Here is a 20585-nt window from a genome sequence, read left to right as displayed (position 1 = left end):
GAGGCCCAGCCAGATGGGCGGGGTATAGATAATAAATTATTATTATTATTATTATTATTATTATTATTATTATTATTATTATTATTCATCGCTTCTGTACATGCATGTGGCGTCATTTTGAGCGTCTGCGCATGCGTGAGCAGCGAATACTGGAAGTAACGTGTTCCGTTACTTTGGGTTGCCATGGAGCGCAACCCGAAAACCCTCAACCTGAAGCAACTTTAATCCAAGGTATGACTGTATAGTGGTACCTCGGGTTACATACGCTTCAGGTTACATACGCTTAAGGTTACAGACTCCGCTAACCCATAAATAGTGCTTAAGGTTAAGAACTTTGCTTCAGGATGAGAACAGAAATTGTGCTCCGGCAGCACGGCAGCAGAGGAGGCCCCATTAGCTAAAGTGGTGCTTCAGGTTAAGAACAGTTTCAGATTAAATACGGACCTCTGGAACGAATTAAGTACTTAACCCGAGGTACCACTGTACAGGATCTCAGGCAGGATCTGGCATACAGCAATGTCGCTCCCGCAACCTGGGGCAGGGTCCGTCAGCCTTTTTTCTTTGTCGGGGTAACGGCCGGTCCTGATCCCCCGGTGACTCACCTCCCTGTTTTGCCCGAAGGCGAGCACTCCTCCTGCAAGTACTCAGGTCTCTCCTTCTCTCAGACCTTAGTCTCTGCAGCTCGGGAGACGTCAGTGGGTTACTAGACCCAGAGGCCGCCTCAGCCTCCCCTGACCCAACCGGTAGTGGAGCAGCTGTAAGTGATGGTCCAGCTGAAGGCAACAAGGTAATCCCCACATCTGGAGCCAGGGCAGGTTTAGGCCCCTGACTCGGCCCAGCTGGTGCTTGTTGCAGGGGAACCTGTGCAGACTGGGATTCTTCAGGATCAGGCCCCAGACTTGGTTCAGATGATGCCTGAGGCAAAGGATCCGGTGAGACTCCTCTGGTTCCGAGCCCGAGTCCCAGGTCATCAGAAAGAGCACAGCAGCTGTAACTAGAAGCCATGAAGGCAGTTTCCATGAATTTGTCCAATCCTCTTTGAAAGCTATCTGGGTTAGTGGCCATCACTGCCTCTTGTGGCAGTGAGTCCCACAGTTTAACAATTTTATCTCTTATCTGTATTGACTCTTCCAACAGTTTTTGACTCTTTAATGGTTTTATTGTACGGTTTTATGCTTTTATTGCAATAAACCACTTGGGTGTATTTTTTATGATATACCGGTAGCAGTATACATTTTTTTTTTTTACATTCTAGTGTTATGAGAAGAGAAGGAGAAAAACGTCTCTCTATCTATTTTCTCCATGCATGGTGTAATTTTGTTAACTTCTATCGTGCCATCGCTTACCTGCCCTTTCTCTAAACTATAAAGTCCCAAACTTTGCAACTTTTCCTCACAGGGACACCTCTCCATCCCCTTGATCAGGGGTCAGCAAACTTTTTCAGCAGGGGGCCGGTCCACTGTCCCTCAGACCTTGTGGGGGGCCGGACTAGATTTTGAAAAAAAAGTAATGAACGAATTCCTATGCCCCACAAATAACCCAGAGATGCATTTTAAATAAAAGCACACATGCTACTCATGTAAAAACACGCCAATTCCCAGACTGTCTGAGGGTCGGATTTAAAAGGTGATTGGGCCGGATCCGGCCCCCGAGCCTTAGTTTGCCTACCTATGCCCTTGATGGTTTCCCTTGCCCTTTCCTGAACTTGTCCTCAACTCTACAATGTCCTTTTTTGTGGTCCACTGAGGGTGCCACTTCAGGTGTGGTAGTACACAAACTGTCCTATGTCCTGTGTACCCATTTTCCCTTTCTTGTGTACACAACACAGAGACACACAAAGAACACGAAAACATAACCTGGCCCGGCCAGAAAGATGGGAACATCTCAGCCAGGGGCTTGGCGGTACAAACAAAATGGCCGCACTCCGGTCAAGGGGAATGTTGGCTGACAGATGGTTTCTTCCTGCCTTTTCCTTCCTAACTGAACATTTGCTTTCATCTCAAGCTTTATATTAAGCAGGGCAGGGAATCGTCTCCAACGAAGTTCTGCTTTATAATAGATCACGGAATATGCAGAGATGGCAAGACTGACAGCTCTGATAGAATCAGATCCAGAATCTTTCAAGGAGGAGAGAAAACTTTTTCTACTCTATTTTTAAAAATTATTTTCCATACACACAAAGTCCACAGCAGGATTTGAAGTTTAAGGCGGGAAATAGCAGAATATATCGAGAAACCTGTTAAAGAGGATGAAACTGGAGATGATGGGATTTGAAGACACAATGCTATGCAACTGTGATTATAAACTTTGAGGACGAGCAGAAAGACAATTGTATTGTAGAATAAGGATTATAACCCTTGAGCGATCAAACGTAACTTTGAATTCTGAAATAAAAGAAAAAAGAAATCTTGCGGGGGGGGGGGGGAGTAGACCCATGGGAATGATTTTGGTATCGCAAACATTTTTTAAAGGTTATATTTAAAGAAACGGACACTAGGTGGAATATACAGGTTTTATTTTTGCAGTTTGCCTCTGGGCACTTCTGTAGGAGTCGTGTGGGCCGAGGACAAAGATGGCAGCCATCTTTGCTGGCTGGGAAAGGTTCCCCACGCCTACTGGCAGAGCTTGGAGGTAAATTGAGCCACAAATTAAAACCAAGTTTCCAAGGTCAGAGACATTAAAGAGCCCAAGAGGGTGATTAACGAGGGCAAAGGAAGATGATCTGGCAATCGGCAAGAGAGACTGGTTTTGTGGGAGGGAACAGGTATTTTTAGACCAGGGATGGGGAACACCTCAGGTTTGGAAGTCAGCTGCAACTCTCTCCCTAGGCCCAGGAGACGTCGCAAGGGGGGTGCGGAGGGTGTGGTCCACCCTGGCAGTCATGCCTGGGAGGGGGGTGACAAAATCGCCCCGGGCGGATCGGTGTGGTGGCGCTCGCACTCCCAGTGGGTGGATTTTAGCGATTGGCGTGATCGTCATAGCAAAAATCCGCCCGCTGATTGCGCAAATACGCTGGAGAGTTTTTGGCACTCATCGGGCATCTCTTCAGACGGGACGGGAGGGGAAGTTGCGGAGGGGGGGGGAGAGAAAGGAGGGTGGCTGGCAGTGTTAAGTTGTCGGTGAACATATCAGATGACACAGCGATTCTTCAAACAGCTCTTGTTTATTCAGAGGCCAGGACAGAACTGAACTGAAGGGTTCAGCCAGCCTGCTTATATAGAGCACCAGTACATCGTAACTGTAACAACTTTCTAAAACTATCCAATCACTGAACATCACTTTCAATCCCTTATTTGCATAACTATCTACAGTATCCCCCTGCTGGCCCAGGGTGAGAACTTCAGTACATAACAGGCAGAGCGATGTCTGTCGACTGGGAAATGAAAGTCAAGCCTCGAAACCCATCCCCCACCTCCCATTTCTGGTCCTCCTCGTGGGATGGGGAGCGGAGAGGAGGGGGCGGGGACTGGCCGGCTGCTGCCATTGCCCCACACGGTGCCGGGGCTGGCAGCGCCCCCGGCAGGTTCCCTGTGCACTCCGTGCCCCTCTTGTCCTGTTTGTGGTTTGGGACGAGGCGGACAGTCTGTGCACCAAGAAAAGCTGCATGCCCTCGAGCCCCGCTGCAGACCACAGACAGCGCGGACCCCGACAGCTTTGCCTGCTGTTCCTTGGAGTGAGGGAGACGGGTCCAGAGCTGCCAGACCCTCAGTGAGGCAAGGGAGCAGGCACAGGCTGGAGCCCCCCAAACTAAAGCCCGCCATGCGCCGCCAGGGGCAGAGCACGCACCCCTCCGCTGCCTCTGCTGTCGCTGCAGCAGCAGCAGCCTGAGGTTAGGCGAGCGAGCCCCGATCAGCCGTCCAGCAAAGTGGCGGGCCGTGCTCACTGGCTCCCTCTCCTCCTTCTCTCCGCGTCGCCATAACCATACCCGGCGTATAAGACAACCCTCAACTTTTGAGAAGATTTCCCTGGGTTAAAAAGTCATCTTATACGCTGGAACATACGGTACCCCCGCGGTGGTCAGCGCCACACGCCGGGCGTATCTGCACGATCGGCGGGCAGTGCTGGCACCCCCAGGAGGATTGTCACACCGCTGATGGCACCCCCGGGACGATCGGCGCCCCCCCCCCCGGGTGCACGTCATGTTTGCCGCTCCAGGTGCCCAAGTGTTTTTCCTCCGCCATTGCTAGGCCCCGCTCCTTCTTCTGAGGCCTTGCCCCTCTTCAGCCCTTCCTCGCGTGTTCTTGCCTGGCTGGAATTTGCCCTTGAAACCTGACCATGCCTCTTGCATCCCTGGGTGGAGGATCGGAAAAGGGTGCAGCGACTGTGTACCGAAAGCAGCCTACCGTACCAAGGTGAACTTTGAATTATTGCTCCACCCTCTTTTGCCTCGGGCCTCGTCCACCACTGGTACGTGTCTCCTCCTGCCCCAGGTAAAGAGCCTAAGAAGAGCTTGCTGGATCCGGCCAATGGCCCCTCGAGTCCAACCAGCGGCCTGTAGGAAACCCTTAAGCAGGGCCTGAACAAAACTCTCCCCTCCTGTGGTTTTCAGAAACTGGTAGTCTGAAACTTTGCTGCCTCCAACTGTGGAGACAGAGTGTAATCATTGAGGAAACTCAGCCAGACGGGCAGGGTATAAATAATAAATTATTATTATTATTATTATTATTATTATTATTATTATTATTGGTGGTAGCCACTGAGAGCCTCACCTTTCATGAATTTGTCCAGACTTTTCTTTCTTTCTTTCTTTCTTTCTTTCTTTCTCTCTCTCTCTCTCTCTCTCTCTTTTTCCTTCCCTTCCTTCCTGCCTTCTTTTTTTAAAAAAATTAATTTTATTAGGATTTATAAATACATACAAAGCTTAATATCAAATACCTTTTTGGGGGGGAGAGTCAAAAACTAAAATATTGATCTAAATACAATAAGAACATAGGAAAAAAAGAGAGAAAGAAAAGCAGGAAAGACAGAGAGAGAAATACAGAAGACGAAATAGGTAAGAGGTTTTTAAAAAGAGAGAAAAAAATAAAGTTCAGAAATTAAAGAACTTCTGACTCTTTGTCTGGCTGCTGTACATAAACAACATTCACTTCAGCCACTCCAGTTTAGCATCCTATAAAAGTCACGTTCTATAAACAAACATCATCTCCCATCCTCAAATTCCAGTCCTATTTTTTCATTGGGTTGTTATTTTTCTTCCTTTTCAGATTTGAGGCCGAGCTCCATCAGGCCTTATAAGAACAACTCTTTCAGAATGTGTGCCCTGAGTTTGTTTTTTCCCTCTTCCCTCCCTGTCCCTTTCCCCTTTCGTGCCGTGCACCTTCTAGGTTGTAAGCCTGTGGGTAGTGACTGCCTTGCTTTGATTGCATGTAAGCTACTCTTCTGGGAGCCTTTTTGGCTAGAGAGCAGGGTGCAAATGCTCTAAATATATAAGCAATTTGACACAACACGATGGATGCAACAGGGTTCTTTTTCGGTCTTCAAGAGGAACGACTGAGCAGGAGGGTTTGCCCTTTTCATTCCTGCTAGAGGCAACGGCAAATAAGCACACAGAAAAAACTTAAGCATAAATAAAGGCTATTTAATGTTATATTTCTGCGAGATGGAGCCCACGCGGAAGAAAGAGGAGGCCGCAGGGAAATGAAAACACACAGGAAGGAAGCAATATCTGAAATGGAGGCCTTGTCCGCAGAGGGCACAAATCTGAAAAGAAAAAACAACAGAAACCCAATGAAACAGAGAAGAACACAACGTCCTTCCCCCCTCCGCCTTGCTCTTTCTCCCCCCCCCCAAATCTCCATTTTCATTCTCACCATAATCCTGCAAGGAAGTTTATGCTGGGAGCTTGTGACTGACTCAGTGACCTTTTAGGGCCAAGCGGGGATTTGAACCCTGGCCTCTCTCCATGCCTCGTATGACGCTCCAACCCACAACACCACACCATAGCTGTCAACTTACAGATTTGTAAATAAGGGACCAGCAGCCTCGAAAATAAGGGATCAGCAGCCAAAATAAGGGACTTTCAGAGCACAGGTATGTTCAACTTCTGAGCCCCTCCGAGCCAAAGTAGAAAGCCCAGCCAGCAGCCAAACGAAGCCTCAAGCGGTGGTTCCCACAGCGCAGCAACCCGGCAAAGGGGATGCAGCAAGGGAAACCACCATCACCTCTCCGCTGGGAAGTGCTGAGCAAAGGCGAGTCCCCAGGCAACGCGGCCGATTTGATCGGCACAAGGCATGCAAGCTCCACCCCCAGTCGTTCTTAGGCTCCTTATTGGGTGAGCAACGCAGCCAAGCAACACAGTTGGAGCCTCCCTCCTCCCTGGCCGGCAGGTTGGGAGGGAGAGGAGCTGCTTCCTTTGAAACCCAGGAAATTTAAGGGACATCATCAATAAGGGACAGCAGCGGGACACGGCGCTGGGATAAGGGAGTTTCCCACCAAATAAGGGACGGTTGACAGCTATGCACCACACTGCCCTCCTTGCTCCCTGAGCACCGAAACTTTGGATAAATTACACCATGGGCTTCCGTAGTCCCTGGGGCAAGATCTGTAATGCTACGCCAACAACTCAAGCGTCATGGAAGGCCATAGGCTTCTCGCCTACATCCTAGGCCCATGTCCCAGCCAATCAGGGATCCCATCCCTGACCATTGGTGCTGCTGGCTGGGCCTGATGAGAGCTGAGGGTCTGCAGAGCTGCTGGTTCCCCACCCCAGCTCTAAGGTTGAAGGCAAGAGCCCCCAAAGCTGTCTGACTCAGGCACAGGAAAGAGTGGAGGCTGCTCCATTTAGAGAGAACGGGGGCACTCCCTCACCAATCTCCGCCCCCCCTTCAGCCACCCCCACCTGCCTGCCTTCTTGCTTGCATCCATGTGTGGGGCGGGACTGCCTCTCATTGGTCAAGGCTGTGTCTCTCGTTGGCTCTAGCGCCATCTGCTGTTGAGCTCCCTGCCTTCCGCCCTACCAGTCCCAATGGGAGCCAGCCTACCACTGCATAGGAAGACCTCAGATCTTACCGTCTAAGGCCACCCACCAGGCAGAACTATCGGCTCTAGAACCAACGGCGGAAAAAGGTGTCCAGGATGGAAGCAGAGTCGCCTAGGTCCTCTCCAGGGCGTGAGCGGAAGGGAGACAGGTCTCCTGCGAAAGGAACCAGCCCGGTTAGCCAGAGGTGGTGTCATGGATAGGCTGGATGCCAAAGAGCAATAGAAGGTACCAGCTGAGGAACCCCCAAGGGAAGAAGGCTTCAGAGCCAGGGGATGGGTGGTGGGAAGGCAATGGGTGGTCAGAGGGAGAAGACTGGGAGGAGGAGGTGTCGGAAACAGAAGATGCAACAGGGTTTAGTGAGCAGGAAGAGGCAGTGACAGAGAGCGGTTCAGACTCAGAGGTAGAAGCAGAGGCTGGAGAGGAGGGGGTAGCCAGTCTGCTGAAGAAGCCAGGGAGTCTCCCCCTCCTGCTGTGTGACCAGCTCCTCTTCCCTCCTGGTCTCCCAGAACCAGAAGAGGTATGAAGAGGGTGAAGCAAAGAGTGACAAGACGAAGGAGTCTCAGGTTGCTGGGAAAGGGCCCTGGGGAGGAGCCTTAGAGAGCGGTGGAAGGCAGGGACCTTCCATCCTCACAACTGCCTCAGTGGGGCAAGACCTACTGGGAAGAGCTGCTGTGCTCGCTAGGCCTGGACTGCTTTGTTTCTTGGAATGAAGAGTTAACTTTTCTGACACATAAGGACTAGAAACTTAAAAAAAGAAAAACCGTAGAAGCAAAAGTTGAGATTCTTAGGAAGCTTCTGTGTGCTTCTCAGGAACAGCAGAACACACACTATGCCGAATCTCTGTTTCTCATGACTGTTAACCCGCAAAGGCCAGCATGAGATGAAAGTTCTCTCGAACCAGGCTCCCCCTCCTTGCACTCACCTGAGCCTCCTTGCCGGCCACCGTCAAACCCCGGACGTGGCTCCCCTCCGCTCTGGCGGGTGACAACTGTCTCCTCGTGACCCTGACTGTCACGCACCGTCCGTCTCTCTTCCACCGTCTGAAGCAAGAGGATGTAAGGAGGGGTGGGTAAAATTTGGGGAAGATTCCTGGGGTAGAAGTATAGACTCTGCTCGTTAAGAAGGGGATCCAGTAGGATCCAGTGTGAGGAATGGCATGCCAACATTCAGAGGAGACCTTTACATTGCCAGGGACCTCAGGAGTCAATACCTCCTAAACTGTTTTGAAGATTAATAAATTACTGAGCCCATTGTGTAGTTTGCCATTTTTCAGTTTAAAGCCTGGAGGTCCTGAGAGATGTCAATCAGCAGAACCCCCTGCTACCAGGTTAAAAAGTAAACTTCACAATGCAGCTTGACACTGTCTTCAATTCATCTGAATGCAGAACATATTGCTAAATTGTCAGTACAGTGTACTCTACATATATACTCTACATATATAATAAAATTGTCAGGCTGTCATCACGTTGCTGTTCGCATGGCCACCAACAGGTGGCGCCACAAAGTGACAGAACAGAACAATATTACATATTGATATGGTACCCTTCAACCACCACCCAAGGCCAAGTAATGCAGATAAAATATTCAATGCAATGAAATAAACCTATCCATCACCATTGCTTCTCAACCTCTCCTTGACAGAGAATCTAGTTTTCAGGAGTGAAAAGCCAACGGACGCAAGTACCATCTAAGTACTCCTGAAAGTAGATCTTCAAAATGAATGGGCCTAAGTGAGTCATGTCCACGGATTTTGAATGGGACTATTCTACATAAGGCTACCCTGGTATACACACCCATTCACACACACACACACACACACAAACACACAAACACTGGATTAAAGAAGCTTTGGCACATACCCCATCTGGGGCTACCACTTTTGTGATTGAGACGCTTTTGAAATACGACCGGGGTTGGGCTGGGGGAAGAATAGTCTCAAGCCCTTTGGACGTGACCTGCGAGTCCAGATCTGTAATAAAAATGTGACCGAGTATCAGCTAAGCCAGTTTTTACACTCACACACCCCTCTCCATTCTTCCCGCAAGGCATCCAAATTTCCACAACAATCCCCCCTTAAGAAAACAAATTCAGCATGTCCAAACAATTTTGCTTTTGAGTGTGCATCATTTTTAACCGAGAGAGAGGCTTCTATGCTTTCCTCTGCAACAATAAGGACTAGGTACTTGAATGCACAAGAGTTGTCCTGGCAAAACAGATCCGGCTAAGTCCAGTATCTGGCTCCCCACAGAGGCCAAACAGAAACCTCTGATCACAAGCAACAGCCCCCTGCTGCCATACCTAGGGGTTGCCATGTGCCTGGAATATCCCGAATATTTGGCAGCAGCGTCCTGGTGAAAATCAGAGAAATGTCTAGGTGGTACATGACCCCAGTCAAGCTAGCGAAGATTTATCATTTGCCCAATAACAAATGTTGGAAATGTAATGAGACTGAAGGTACCTTCTTTCACCTTTGGTGGACCTGCCCAAAGATTAAAGCCTTTTGGGAAATGATTTATAATGAAATTAAGAAGGTACTTAAATGTACTTTTCATAAGAAACCAGAGGCATTTCTCTTGGGCATGGTCGGTCAATTGGTGTCAAGGAAGGATAGGACTTTCTTTATGTACGCCACTACAGCAGCAAGGATTCTTCTAGCAAAGTATTGGAAGACACAAGAACTACCCACACTGGAAGAATGGCAGACGAAAGTGATTGACTTTATGGGATTGGCAGAAATGACTGGCAGAATCTGTGACCAAGAGAAGAAGACGGTGATGGAAGATTGGAAGAAGTTTAAAGTATATATTAAGGACTGTTGTAAAATTGAGGAGTGTTAAAATGTCAAGGGAAAGGAAGATGCATAATTACAGCTGAAACTGTTTGATGATTTAAGGTAAAATTGAAAAAGATAACAAGTTTAAATTTAATTGGCAAAAAGGGTTGCTGAAAAACTGTAAAACAAGGATGCAAAAAGGGTGAGGTATGGGGAAGTCCGAGAAAGGAGGTTTATTAAAATGAGGTTAAGAAATGACATTTTTGTGTGTGTTTGTATTTGTCGTTGTTTGTGTGTTGTTGTTGTTTTGTTTTAAAACTGGAAAATTAATAAAAATTAATTTAAAAAAGAAAAAGAAAATCAGAGAAATGGCTGGGAAAATCCAGTCATATGGCAACTCACGTCGGCAGTGGCGTTTTTTGGCGATTTCCTGTAAAAATAGCTCCAAAACGGTAGTTTTGTTTGCGATTTTGCCCCAAAAGCTCTATAACCTTGGGCAAAACTATAAAAAAACCCAATAATTTTGCCCCCCCCCCAATGCTCAACAAATTTTTTGTCCAAATTTTCACTGTTTGAAATATGGCAACCCTAGCTATCCCCAGTCACTGAACACATACTCAAATATACTGCTCCTGAACATGGAGGGTTTATCTTCCCAAAACGAAAGGGTAGATTCTTGCATCACACAGCAAATTACCGTATTTTTCGCTCCATAGGACGCACTTTTTTCCTCTTAAAATCTAAGGAGAATTGTCTGTGCGTCTTATGGAGCGAATGTGTGGTCCCTGGCGCTGGGTGGGGTGGGGGGGAACCCGGGCTTCCCCCGCCAGCCCCGAGAAGCTCCTGAGCAGCTTGCGAAGCCTCCGAAGGGCGGCGGGGAGCCTTCATCCCACTGTCCTGGGGAGGTTTCGCGCGGCTATCACTGGCTTTTGCAGGAGGTGGGGGAAGGGACAGAGCAAGACTCTCTCACTTCCCCCACCTCCCGCAAAAGCCCCCAAGAGCCGCATTTTTCTTGAATCCCACTCCCAAAGTGGGTGTGCCTTATGGTCAGGTGAGCCTTATGGAGCGAAAAATACGGTACATACACTTGCGTATATACAGATACCCAGCCATTTCCAAAACACTCATGAATAATCTGGGTGGTCTCAAAAGACCCAGACATGTGGCTCTTCGGATGTTTTGCCCCAAACCAACCACTGTTCCCTCCCTGCCATTTGCCCTCTGACCTCTGTCTTCCTTTGGGGTATCTTTCAGTTCTGGGAGAGGTGGATCAGTCTCTCGCAGCTGTAAAAACAACAACAACAGAGAATGCAGTCAGTAAGGTCTGTGAAAACTGTGCGAGCGATGGGAGAAGGAAAAAACAAATGCAGAAGGAGAAGGCGGAGTGATATGGCAGAACGATTGAAAGACTGGCTATCCAATCAGCGTTCACCCATGACAGGGCCTTTTTAGTGATGGCTCCCCAGTTGCGGAATGCCCTCTCCATCATTATTAACTTCCGGGAGGAATTGTAAAAACACTTCTCTTCACCCAGGTAATTGGTTGCCAAAGAAGACTGTTCCAAACAACCCTGAGATCACTGCAAGGAGTATTGTTTTCAACTGTAATTGCTTTTAGAATGTTCTAAATTGTTATTAGGGACATGGATGGTGCTGTGGGTTAAACCACAGAGCCTAGGACTTGCCGATCAGAAGGTTGGCGGTTCAAATCCCTGCGACAGGGTGAGCTCCCGTTGCTCGGTCCCTGCTCCTGCCAACCTAGCAGTTCGAAAGCACATCTAAGTGCAAGTAGATAAATAGGTATCGCTCTGGCGGGAAGGTAAACAGCGTTTCCGTGCGCTGCTCTGGTTCACCAGAAGCGGCTTAGTCACACTGGCCACATGACCTGGAAGCTGTCTGCAGACAAACGCCGGCTCCCTTGGCCAGTAAAGAAGAAGAGGAGAAGAGTTTGGATTTGATATCCCGCGCCCAAAGGAGTCTCAAAGCGGCTAACATTCTTCTTTCCTTTCCTCCCCAACAACAAACACTCTGTGAGGTGAGTAAAGCGAGATGAGCGCCGCAACCTCAGAGTCGGTCATGACTGGACCTAATGGTCAGGGGTCCCTTTACCTTTAAATTGTTATTGTTTTTGAATCTTTTTGTTATAGCTGTATATAAAGGTAAAGGACCCCTGGATGGTTAAGTCCAGTCAAAGGCGACTAAGGGGTTGCGACACTCATCTCACTTTCAGGCCGAGGGAGCCGGCGTTTGTCCACAGACAGCTTTCCGGGTCATGTGGCCAGCATGACTAAACCGCTTCTGGCGCAACGGGACACCGTGACAGAAGCTAGAGCGCACGGAAACGCTGTTTACCTTCCTGCCGGAGTGGTACCTATTTATCTACTTGCACTGGCATGCTTTTGAACTGCTAGGTTGGCAGGAGCTGGGACAGAGCAGCGGGAGCTCACTCCGTTGCGGGGATTCGAACCGCCGACCTTCTGATTTGCATGCCCAAGAGGCTCAGTGGTTTAGACCACAGCACCACCCACTTCCAGAGTAGGAGGCATAGCTATATATATAGTTATCTGTTTGCTGCCTTGGGCTCCTTGGAGAGGAAGGGCAGGATCTAAATTCCATCCATAACTCCCTGCCTGCAGAAAAGTGGCCTATCAAGGGGGAAATGCTACAAGAGCCCTATCTGTGACGTGCTGATTTCCTATGGGAAAGGTCTTTTTCGTTGGTTTTTTTAAGCATGCGTGAGATTGTGCAGAAATATCACCGTGCCCCTCAAAATTTAAGGGGCAGAGCTGTAGCTCAGTGGTTGAGCATCTGCTTCTTGCACGGAGAAGGTTCCAGGTTCAATTTGTGACACCTCCAGGCAGGGCTGGGAGAGACACCTTGTCTAAAAATCCTTGGCAGCCACTGTCAGCCAGTGTTGGCAGAACTGAACTAGACGGACCAGTAATCTGATTCAGAACGAGGCAGCTTCTTGTGTTCCTACCGGTCATGTGACATAGTGCCACCCCGAATTCTACCACCTTAGTCTTCCAACTCATTCTGCATTATGGGCAGAACAGGTCAAACCAGGTAATTCCTTTGCAATGATCCCTGATGTCAGGGAACTGCCATCAGCTCAGAGGCGAGAGGTGGAAGGGCAGTTGTGTTACAGGGAGCCTCCGAAGATCTTGCAAAGCAGTTCTTCCTCTGGCAAGGAGGGAAGCCCCACCTCCAGTGGGGAAGGGGCGCAGGGATCAGAAGATGGTAGGGAGAGGCTCAACACCGAGCCTGAGCAAAGCGGAGGGGAGGGGAGGCGAGTCCCCCTTTGCCAGCGCCCACTCTGCGCAGTAGGTTTGCGCGCAAAGAGGGGAGGAGAAGGATGGGGGTCACACGACTGTTATGCTGGGGGAGGTATAAGGACCGCCCACTCCCAGATTCTGCTAGCGACTGAGCAGACACAGACTTGCGACGCTCTGAGCTGTAAATACTTTGTACAGATAATAAAGCCTGGAAAAGACAGGCTGGAGTCTTGTCTGTTTGCTCTTGAGCAACCACACTAGCACCTGACACCTGACTTTGGGGATTTGTTTAAGGAGCAGACTGTCCCCATCTCTCTGGCCACCGCCCCTGGCCAACCCCAAACATCAGGCCTCCTCTGCCAGAATTGCAACCATTTCACTTGGCCACCTCAGTGGGAGAGAAGAGAAGCAGGGCAGCTCCTACTGGAACCTGAGTTTGCTTTTTTCCTCTTCCCTCCCTGTCCCTTTCCCCTCGTGTGCTGTGTTTTTTTCTTAGGATGCAAGCCTGCGGGCAGGGATTCTTTGATTTAAATGATTATATTTAAATGATTAAATGACCTTTAAAGCCCTTCACAGCTTAGGACCCTCGCACCTACGGGACTGCCTCTCCTGGTATGCCCCACGGAGGACCTTAAGGTCCATAAATAGCAACACCCTAGAGGTCCTGGGCCCTAAGGAAGTTAGATTAGCCTCAGCCAGAGCCAGGGCCTTCTCAACACTGGCTCCGGCCTGGTGGAACGCTCTGTCTCATGAGACCAGGGCCCTGCAGGATCTGATTTCTTTCCACAGGGCCTGTAAGACGGAGTTGTTCCACCTGGCCTTTGGCTTGGAATCAGTTTGATTCCCTCCCCCTCTTTCTTTTTCCTTTCTCCTCCTGTGAAGAGGCTACAGTGGTGCCTCACAAGATGAAATTAATCCGTTCCGTGAGTCTCTTCATATAGCGTTTTTTTCGTCTTGCGAAGCAAGCCCATTGACAGCTTAGCGGATTAGCGCTATTAGCGGCTTATCAGCTTAGCGGATCAGCTGATAAGCAGCTTAGCTGCTTAGAAAAAGGGGGGGGAGGGGAAAAAACGCAGGAACTCGCAAGACATTTTCGTCTTGCGAAGCAAGCCCATAGGGAAATTCGGTTTGCGAAGCGCCTCCAAAACGGAAAACCCTTTCGTCTAGTGGGTTTTCCGTCTTGCGAGGCGTTTGTCTTGTGGGGCACCACTGTACATCCTAATGTTTTAATGTGGTATTTTAATCATGTTTTTTAAACTGTATTTTAATCAACTTGCTTTTATTATTGGTTGTTAGCTGCCTTGAGCCCAGTATTGGCTGGGGAGGGCGGAGTATAAATAAAAATTATTATTATTATTATTATTATTATTATTATTATTATTATTATTATTACATAAGCCAATCTGGGAGCCTTTCCTGTAGCAGAATGGGGTACCAAACACTCTAAATCAATAGGCAAAGATGAGGCATTGTATCAGGGAGGTCCCGGGTTCAGAGCACCACACACCCCTTGGAACGGCTGCCAGGGCCTCCTCTCTGAAGCTGTGGGGCCTGAGTCGTCCTCTAGGGCTCTGCTGCTGGACCTCTGGCTATCCGGATGTTTCAGCATAAAATCCCGCAGAGTCTGCCTCTTCTCAGGCGATGGTGCCGGTGGCTCTGGGAAATCTGTGGGTAGAGAAACAACAGTTGTTCATTTTGATTTTATTTATTCTGGGGTTAAGGCTGCAGCTCAAGGGCACAGAATCTGCAGAGAAACCGCCGTCTGAAAATCTGGAGAGTTGCTCCCCTTTATTCAGGACCATGAGGACTAGAATCATGCAGTCTTTTAAGGGAAGAGAAGCAGGTTCCAGGTTCAGTTCCCACTTGCCCACTTCCCTCCAAACCGGGCCATCCCAAGCAGGATGCAAACCCAGTTGAAGCCGCCCAAGATCTCGCCTACCAAAGGGCCCAGAAGGCAAACTCCTCGCTCCCATCTCTTGGAAGAGGTTGTTGAAATCCTGGAACAGCTCGTCAAATCCGAAGGTGTCGTGGAAACGCATCCCGCCTGGGCTGAATGTGAACCCAAACCCAAAGTCCCCTGGGTGCCTCGCCCCAAAGCCATCTTCATCATCGTCGTCATCGTCGTCCCGTGTGATTCCCCCAAAGAAGGGGTCGCGGGGCCTGTAGCAACAACGGGGAGAAGGGGAGAGGTTTTTTTGGGGGGGTTGTTTAAAACGTTGATGTGCTTTACAAAACAAATTTTGTAATGTTTTTCTTTTTGATAAATGTGAAAATCAATTAAAAAATTTTGGGGGGGAAATGTCAAGGTGCTTGCTCAGCCTTAGCAAGGCTTATTCACTGTTAGGCAGTACTCGATTTCTGTTTAAATAAACAAAAATCAAAATAGCATGTAACGCACGATGCAACCCACAGCTCTTAACTACATAAAAATGGCTAAAAACGATTGCATGGATGGACCCAGGTTTAAATCTCCACTTGGGGATAAAATGTGGGGCGGGGCTTGGCCAGCCCGTCTCCCTCAGCGCAGCCTACCTCGCAGAGTTGTTGCAAGGGCGGTCAAGGACCCTCCAGCTGCTTTGGGGGAAGGGCAGGATACCCATGGTGACGCAGGTCACTCACAGGATACCCAAAGGGACGCGGGTGGTGCTGTGGTCTAAACCACTGAGCCTAGGACTCGCCGATCAGAAGGTTGGTGGTTCGAATCCCCGCGACGGGGTGAGCTCCCGTTGCTCGGTCCCTGCTCCTGCCAACCTAGCAGTTCGAAAGCACACCAGTACAAGTAGATAAATAGGTACCAGTCCGGTGGGAAGGTAAACGGCATTTCCGTGCGCTGCTCTGGTTCGCCAGAAGCGGCTTAGTCATGCTGGCCACATGACCCGGAAGCTGTACGCCGGCTCCCTCGGCTTATAGAGCGAGATGAGCGCCGCAACCCCAGAGTCGGCCACGACTGGACCTAATAGTCAGGGGTCCCTTTACCTTTTAGGATACCCACACGTCGTTAAAACGCCACCAAATAGGCGGATTACTTGGACCGAGGCCTTAGTAAATAATGCGATCGCCTTGCCAGCTGCAAGGCAGGCAGAAACTCGCCCGGTGCAGCCAAAAGGTGTTGGGAGGGAAGCTGCCCCGGTGGGATTTCCGCCTGCCAAGCTTTGAAAAGCTCAGAGGAGGAGAGGGGGCAACCGATTTGCGCATAAAATAAGAAGCAATGAGGACCCTGATCTCCCAGAGTCTCACCTCCGCTCCCCGGGGAAGCCGAAGAAACCCCGAAATACGTCGTAGAGGCTCATTCCGCGGCCAGCCGTAAAGCAAAACCGCCACGCCTCCCTTCGCGCTTCCGCCACTCTGCTGTGAAACGCCCCCTTTCCTCCTCCCCCGTCTGCCCTGATATGGCGGCCGTAAAGCGAGCCAGGCTTCACGACGCTACCTCTAAACAACACCCCAGAGATAGAACTGACGTTCTCCTCTCCGGCGGCTCATAGACTTATTCGTGAGTTAGACTGATGCAATGCAATGCAAGTTTCCGAGTTCAATCCCAACGTCCCCCAAGGGACCTTGTAAATCAATGGAGAATTTAGAGTATCTTAAGAGCGATTGTTGACTGGCCCTGCCAGAGGGCACCAAGTATTATTACTACATCGTAAATTTTAGCCTCACAAAGGTTGATGTAAAAGTTTCCCTTGCCTGCAAGAATGCTGATAACTGGAAATCTCTCAACTTCCATTCAAATCTTCAGTTTTTTTCAGGTTTATTGTAAGCAGGCTGGCTGGCAGGCCCTCTCCTTTTTAACTATTGTACACCACCCAATTACTTAAAGACTTAAATGCAGGTTTAGTTTTGTACAATAGTTAAGGGGCACAAGGTTTTGCTACCATCCCTGGACAACAGATACAAGGCTGCCATAGAACAACTTTGGACCCAGATGCCTTCCAGAATTCCTCCTCCAGTCCAAAGATCAACGGGCTAATAGTTCTAGAGAAGGGATAAAAAACAGTTGCACCATGGAGACCAACTAAGTTTTGTTATTGGTATGAGCTTTCGTGTGCATGCACTTTACTCTGCTATATGCATGTTTGTATCCATTACTTGAATACGGGGTTCGAATCCCCGCAACAGGGTGAGCTCCTGTTGTTCAGTCCCTGCTCCTGCCAACCTAGCAGTTCGAAAGCACGTCAAAGTGCAAGTAGATAAATACATACCGCTCTGGCGGGAAGGTAAATGGCGTTTCTGTGCGCTGCTCTGGTTCGCCAGAAGAGGCTTAGTCTTGCTGGCCACATGACCCGGAAGCTGTACGCCGGCTCCCTCGGCTTATAGAGCGAGATGAGCGCCGCAACCCCAGAGTCGGCCACGACTGGACCTAATGGTCAGGGGTCCCTTTACCTTTATGGTGCTACCAGGATTTTTTTTAAAAAATATTGTTTCAACTATGGCAGACCAACACTAGAGAAGGGATATTTGGGGAGTGAGTGGTGATGCATGGAAAGGGCCCTCTTGGGGTGGGGTATTGTGGAAACTGCTGGAATAATCCATCCCTCTTGGATAGCCACTTATCCTTGGTCTTTCTGGGGGAGTGAGGAAAGCAGGATCTGCAGATACTGTGCAACACTGCAACACCTCAAGAACCGCCTTTCCCCATAGCTGGAGGACCCTGTGCCCATCATCTGAGTCCCTTCTTTGTGTGCCTCTTCTATGAGAGGTTGGGAGGACATCAACAACCAACGGGGCCTTTTCTTCAGTGGCTCCTCGCTTGTGGGATGCTCTCCCCAGAGAAGCTCACCTGGCACCTTCATTACATAACTTTGGGCACCAAGGAAAAAATATTCCTTCTCCCAGGCCTTTGGCTAACTAAGCAATTAATGGCTTGGGGTGTGTGTGCTGTTTAGTTACTGTTTCTTTGTGTTTTTATATTGCAAAACAACCTGTGATCCTCAGATGAAAGGCAGCATTGGAATTTATTAAATAAACTACCACGAGCCACTCAAGTTCAAAGTTATTCGCTAAATTGATATTATGTTTAGTATGCAAAGTTATTCGCTAAATTGATATTATGTTTAGTATGCAGCATTGATTCTGGAGTTCTTTAATCTCGAGTCTGCAGGTGTTGCTGGGCTCTAACTCCTATAATCCAGACTGTGTTTAGCCAATGGTCAGGGATAATAGGAAGTGTAGTCCCAACACCATGTTTGAAGGCCAATTATCTAATGGTGGTGGGCTTTTGAGGACTGTGAAACTGAGTTCTTTATGGTATTGCTTTGTTTTTAGTTACTGATCCACAAAGGTCACTTGAAGTAGCTGAACAGAACAAGGACTTGTGTATACAGTGGTACCTCAGGTTACATACGCTTCAGGTTACAGACTCCGCTAACCCAGAAATAGTACTTCGGGTTAAGACCTTTGCTTCAGGATGAGAACAGAAATCGTGCTCCGGCAGCGCAGCAGGCCCCATTAGCTAAAGTGGTGCTTCAGATTGAGAACGGACCTCCGGAACAAATTAAGTACTTAACCCGAGGTACCACTGTACATCCTTCTCTTGACTACATTTGTACCTTGCCTGACATCACAGGGGGTGCAAGAGGAACACGAATGGCCAGCCCTTGCAGAAATCCGTTATCAGAGCCCAAATAGGTGAAGTGGGGAGAGGGAGGGAGAGAGAGAAGGCAGCATGACCTGCCCAGGGTGTGTGAGAGAGGCTTTCTCTGGTAGGCAAGAGACAGGGAAGGTGGAAGGATAAAGGAGGAGAGACACTGAGGAGGAGAGATATTGTGACCCTATTGTGCATGGGTAGGCAAACTAAGGCCCAGGGGCCAGATCCGGCCCCATCACCTTCTAAATCCAGCCCACAGACGGTCCGGGAATCAACGTGTTTTTACGTAAGTAGAATGTGTCCTTTTACTTAAAATGCACCTCTGGGTTGTTTGAGGGGCCTGCCTGGTGTTTTTACATGAGTAGAATGTGTGCTTTTATTCAAAATGCATCTCTGGGTTATTTGTGGGGCACAGGAATTCATTCATATTTTTTTCCAAAATATAGTCCAGCCCCCCACAAGGTCTGAGTGGACCACACTGGACCGGCCCCCTGCTGAAAAAGTTTGCTGACCCCTGCTATTGTGGGTTGGGTAGAGAAAACAGACAAACACAGCAGTCCTGGGGAGATGGCTTCAGTGTGGGGAAGGAAACAGGCTTGGAGTGGGGCTGGGGCTGCCTGGCAGGTACCCTCTAAGTGCGCGCGCAGGTACCCTCTAAATGCGCGTGCACAGACACACACACACACACACACTATGGATGGAAAACGCAAGGCCCAGAGAACAGAGTGGGGTTTTCGTTTTTATATACAAGACACATTTATCCATTAAATTTAGAACACAGTACAAAAAAAACACTTCAACTAATTAATCTTACAATGCGGTTCATATCAATTACTGATCTTATTCCTAATAATAAAGGGGGGCATTGTAGGAGGAGGAGCGGGGGGAGAGAGAGAAAGAGAGAGAGAGAAAGAGAGAGAGGATTCCAGATGTTGACTCCTTTGGATCCGTCAGGTGGTACTTTTTTTTCTTTTCCTTCCTTCTTCTGGGCGGGTGGGTGGGGGGCGGGAAGAGGAAGAGTAAAGGAGTAGAAAAACGAAACAAAACAAAAGGCCCCTACGGCTGAACAGCTCGTAATCTGAATGAATGCAGAGAAAGAGAGAGAGAGAGAAAGGAAAGAAAAAAGATACAAATTCTATATTACATACAATGGGGAAGGGAGGGGGAAGAAGGTGGCTGGAGGGATGGGGGGGGGGAGGATGCTGAGCCCAGAGCCATGTTGGCCGGGGTCCGCCGGGGCTGTTGCAGGGCTGTGCTGAGGGCAGGGGAGCTCTTCTTCCCTTCTGGGGTCCTTCCTTCTTGGGTAATCGCTGTCGTCCTTCCGTTTGTCTCTTGGTTGAAGTGTGTGGAGCCGCCTCGGAGCCTCTCCTCAATTGGCGCCCCAGTTGTAGCTGTTGTAGGCAGACTTGTTCGCCTGCGACTTCTGCGGGATGGAGGTGCCCTGGCTGCGCTGCCCAGTGCCGCTCTGTGCAGGAAGAAAAGGGGGGGGGGGGAGTAGGGAGAGAGAAAGAGAGAGAGAGGGGAAAAGGAAGAAGGTGAGCGAGGCTCGACTAGCAGCTAGCTCAGCTCCCCAGGCCTTATTTGGAGGCACGAAACAGGCTCCAGCAACCCATGAGCATGTGAAATGAGTAAATCAGCTCAAGAAAAGAGGTTGCTTCTCTTACCAGCGACAGGAATGCTATGTCTGCCTCTAGATCAGTGTTTCCCCAACTTGGGTTTCCAGCTCTTTTCAGACTACAATTCCCACCATCCCTGACCGCTGGCTTTGCTATCTAGGGACGATGGGATTTGTAGTTCAACAACATCTGGGGACCCACAGGTTGAGAAAGGCTGCTCTAGATCAGTGTTCCCCCAACTTGGGTTTCCAGCTCTTTTCAGACTACAATTCCCACCATCCCTGACCGCTGGTCTTGCTATATCGGGATGATGGGAGTTGTAGTCCAAAAAAACCAGCTGCAGATCCACCTTTGGAAAA

General features: G+C 49.2%; 2 protein-coding genes across 31 annotated transcripts in view; both read right to left on the bottom strand.

Annotated features, from left to right (window-relative positions):
• Positions 1 to 5557: 5557 nt before the first annotated feature.
• Positions 5558 to 16398, bottom strand: HAX1 (HCLS1 associated protein X-1). Its single transcript, XM_083716092.1, has 8 exons — positions 16264 to 16398; positions 14966 to 15186; positions 14534 to 14691; positions 10979 to 11036; positions 8839 to 8948; positions 7902 to 8019; positions 7009 to 7132; positions 5558 to 5700 (listed from the first exon to the last, which is right to left on the bottom strand). Exons 1-7 carry the CDS (start codon positions 16314 to 16316, stop codon positions 7044 to 7046), a joined length of 807 nt encoding a protein of 268 aa, XP_083572218.1. The 5' UTR covers positions 16317 to 16398; the 3' UTR covers positions 5558 to 5700; positions 7009 to 7043.
• A 2938-nt stretch (positions 16399 to 19336) lies between these two features.
• UBAP2L (ubiquitin associated protein 2 like) overlaps positions 19337 to 20585 on the bottom strand; it is a 50047-nt gene continuing 48798 nt past the window's right edge. For all 30 annotated transcript variants that reach the window (XM_083715546.1, XM_083715563.1, XM_083715545.1 and 27 more), the window contains one exon: positions 19337 to 20075. In XM_083715546.1, coding sequence (XP_083571672.1) covers positions 19980 to 20075 — 96 coding nt within the window. In that variant the 3' untranslated portion in view covers positions 19337 to 19979. The remainder of the gene's footprint in view (positions 20076 to 20585) is intronic.

The sequence above is a fragment of the Podarcis gaigeae genome, assembly GCF_964106915.1.
Source record: "Podarcis gaigeae genome assembly, chromosome: 16".
Taxonomy (NCBI): domain Eukaryota; kingdom Metazoa; phylum Chordata; class Lepidosauria; order Squamata; family Lacertidae; genus Podarcis; species Podarcis gaigeae.
This window is presented reverse-complemented; position numbering and strand designations above follow the sequence as displayed.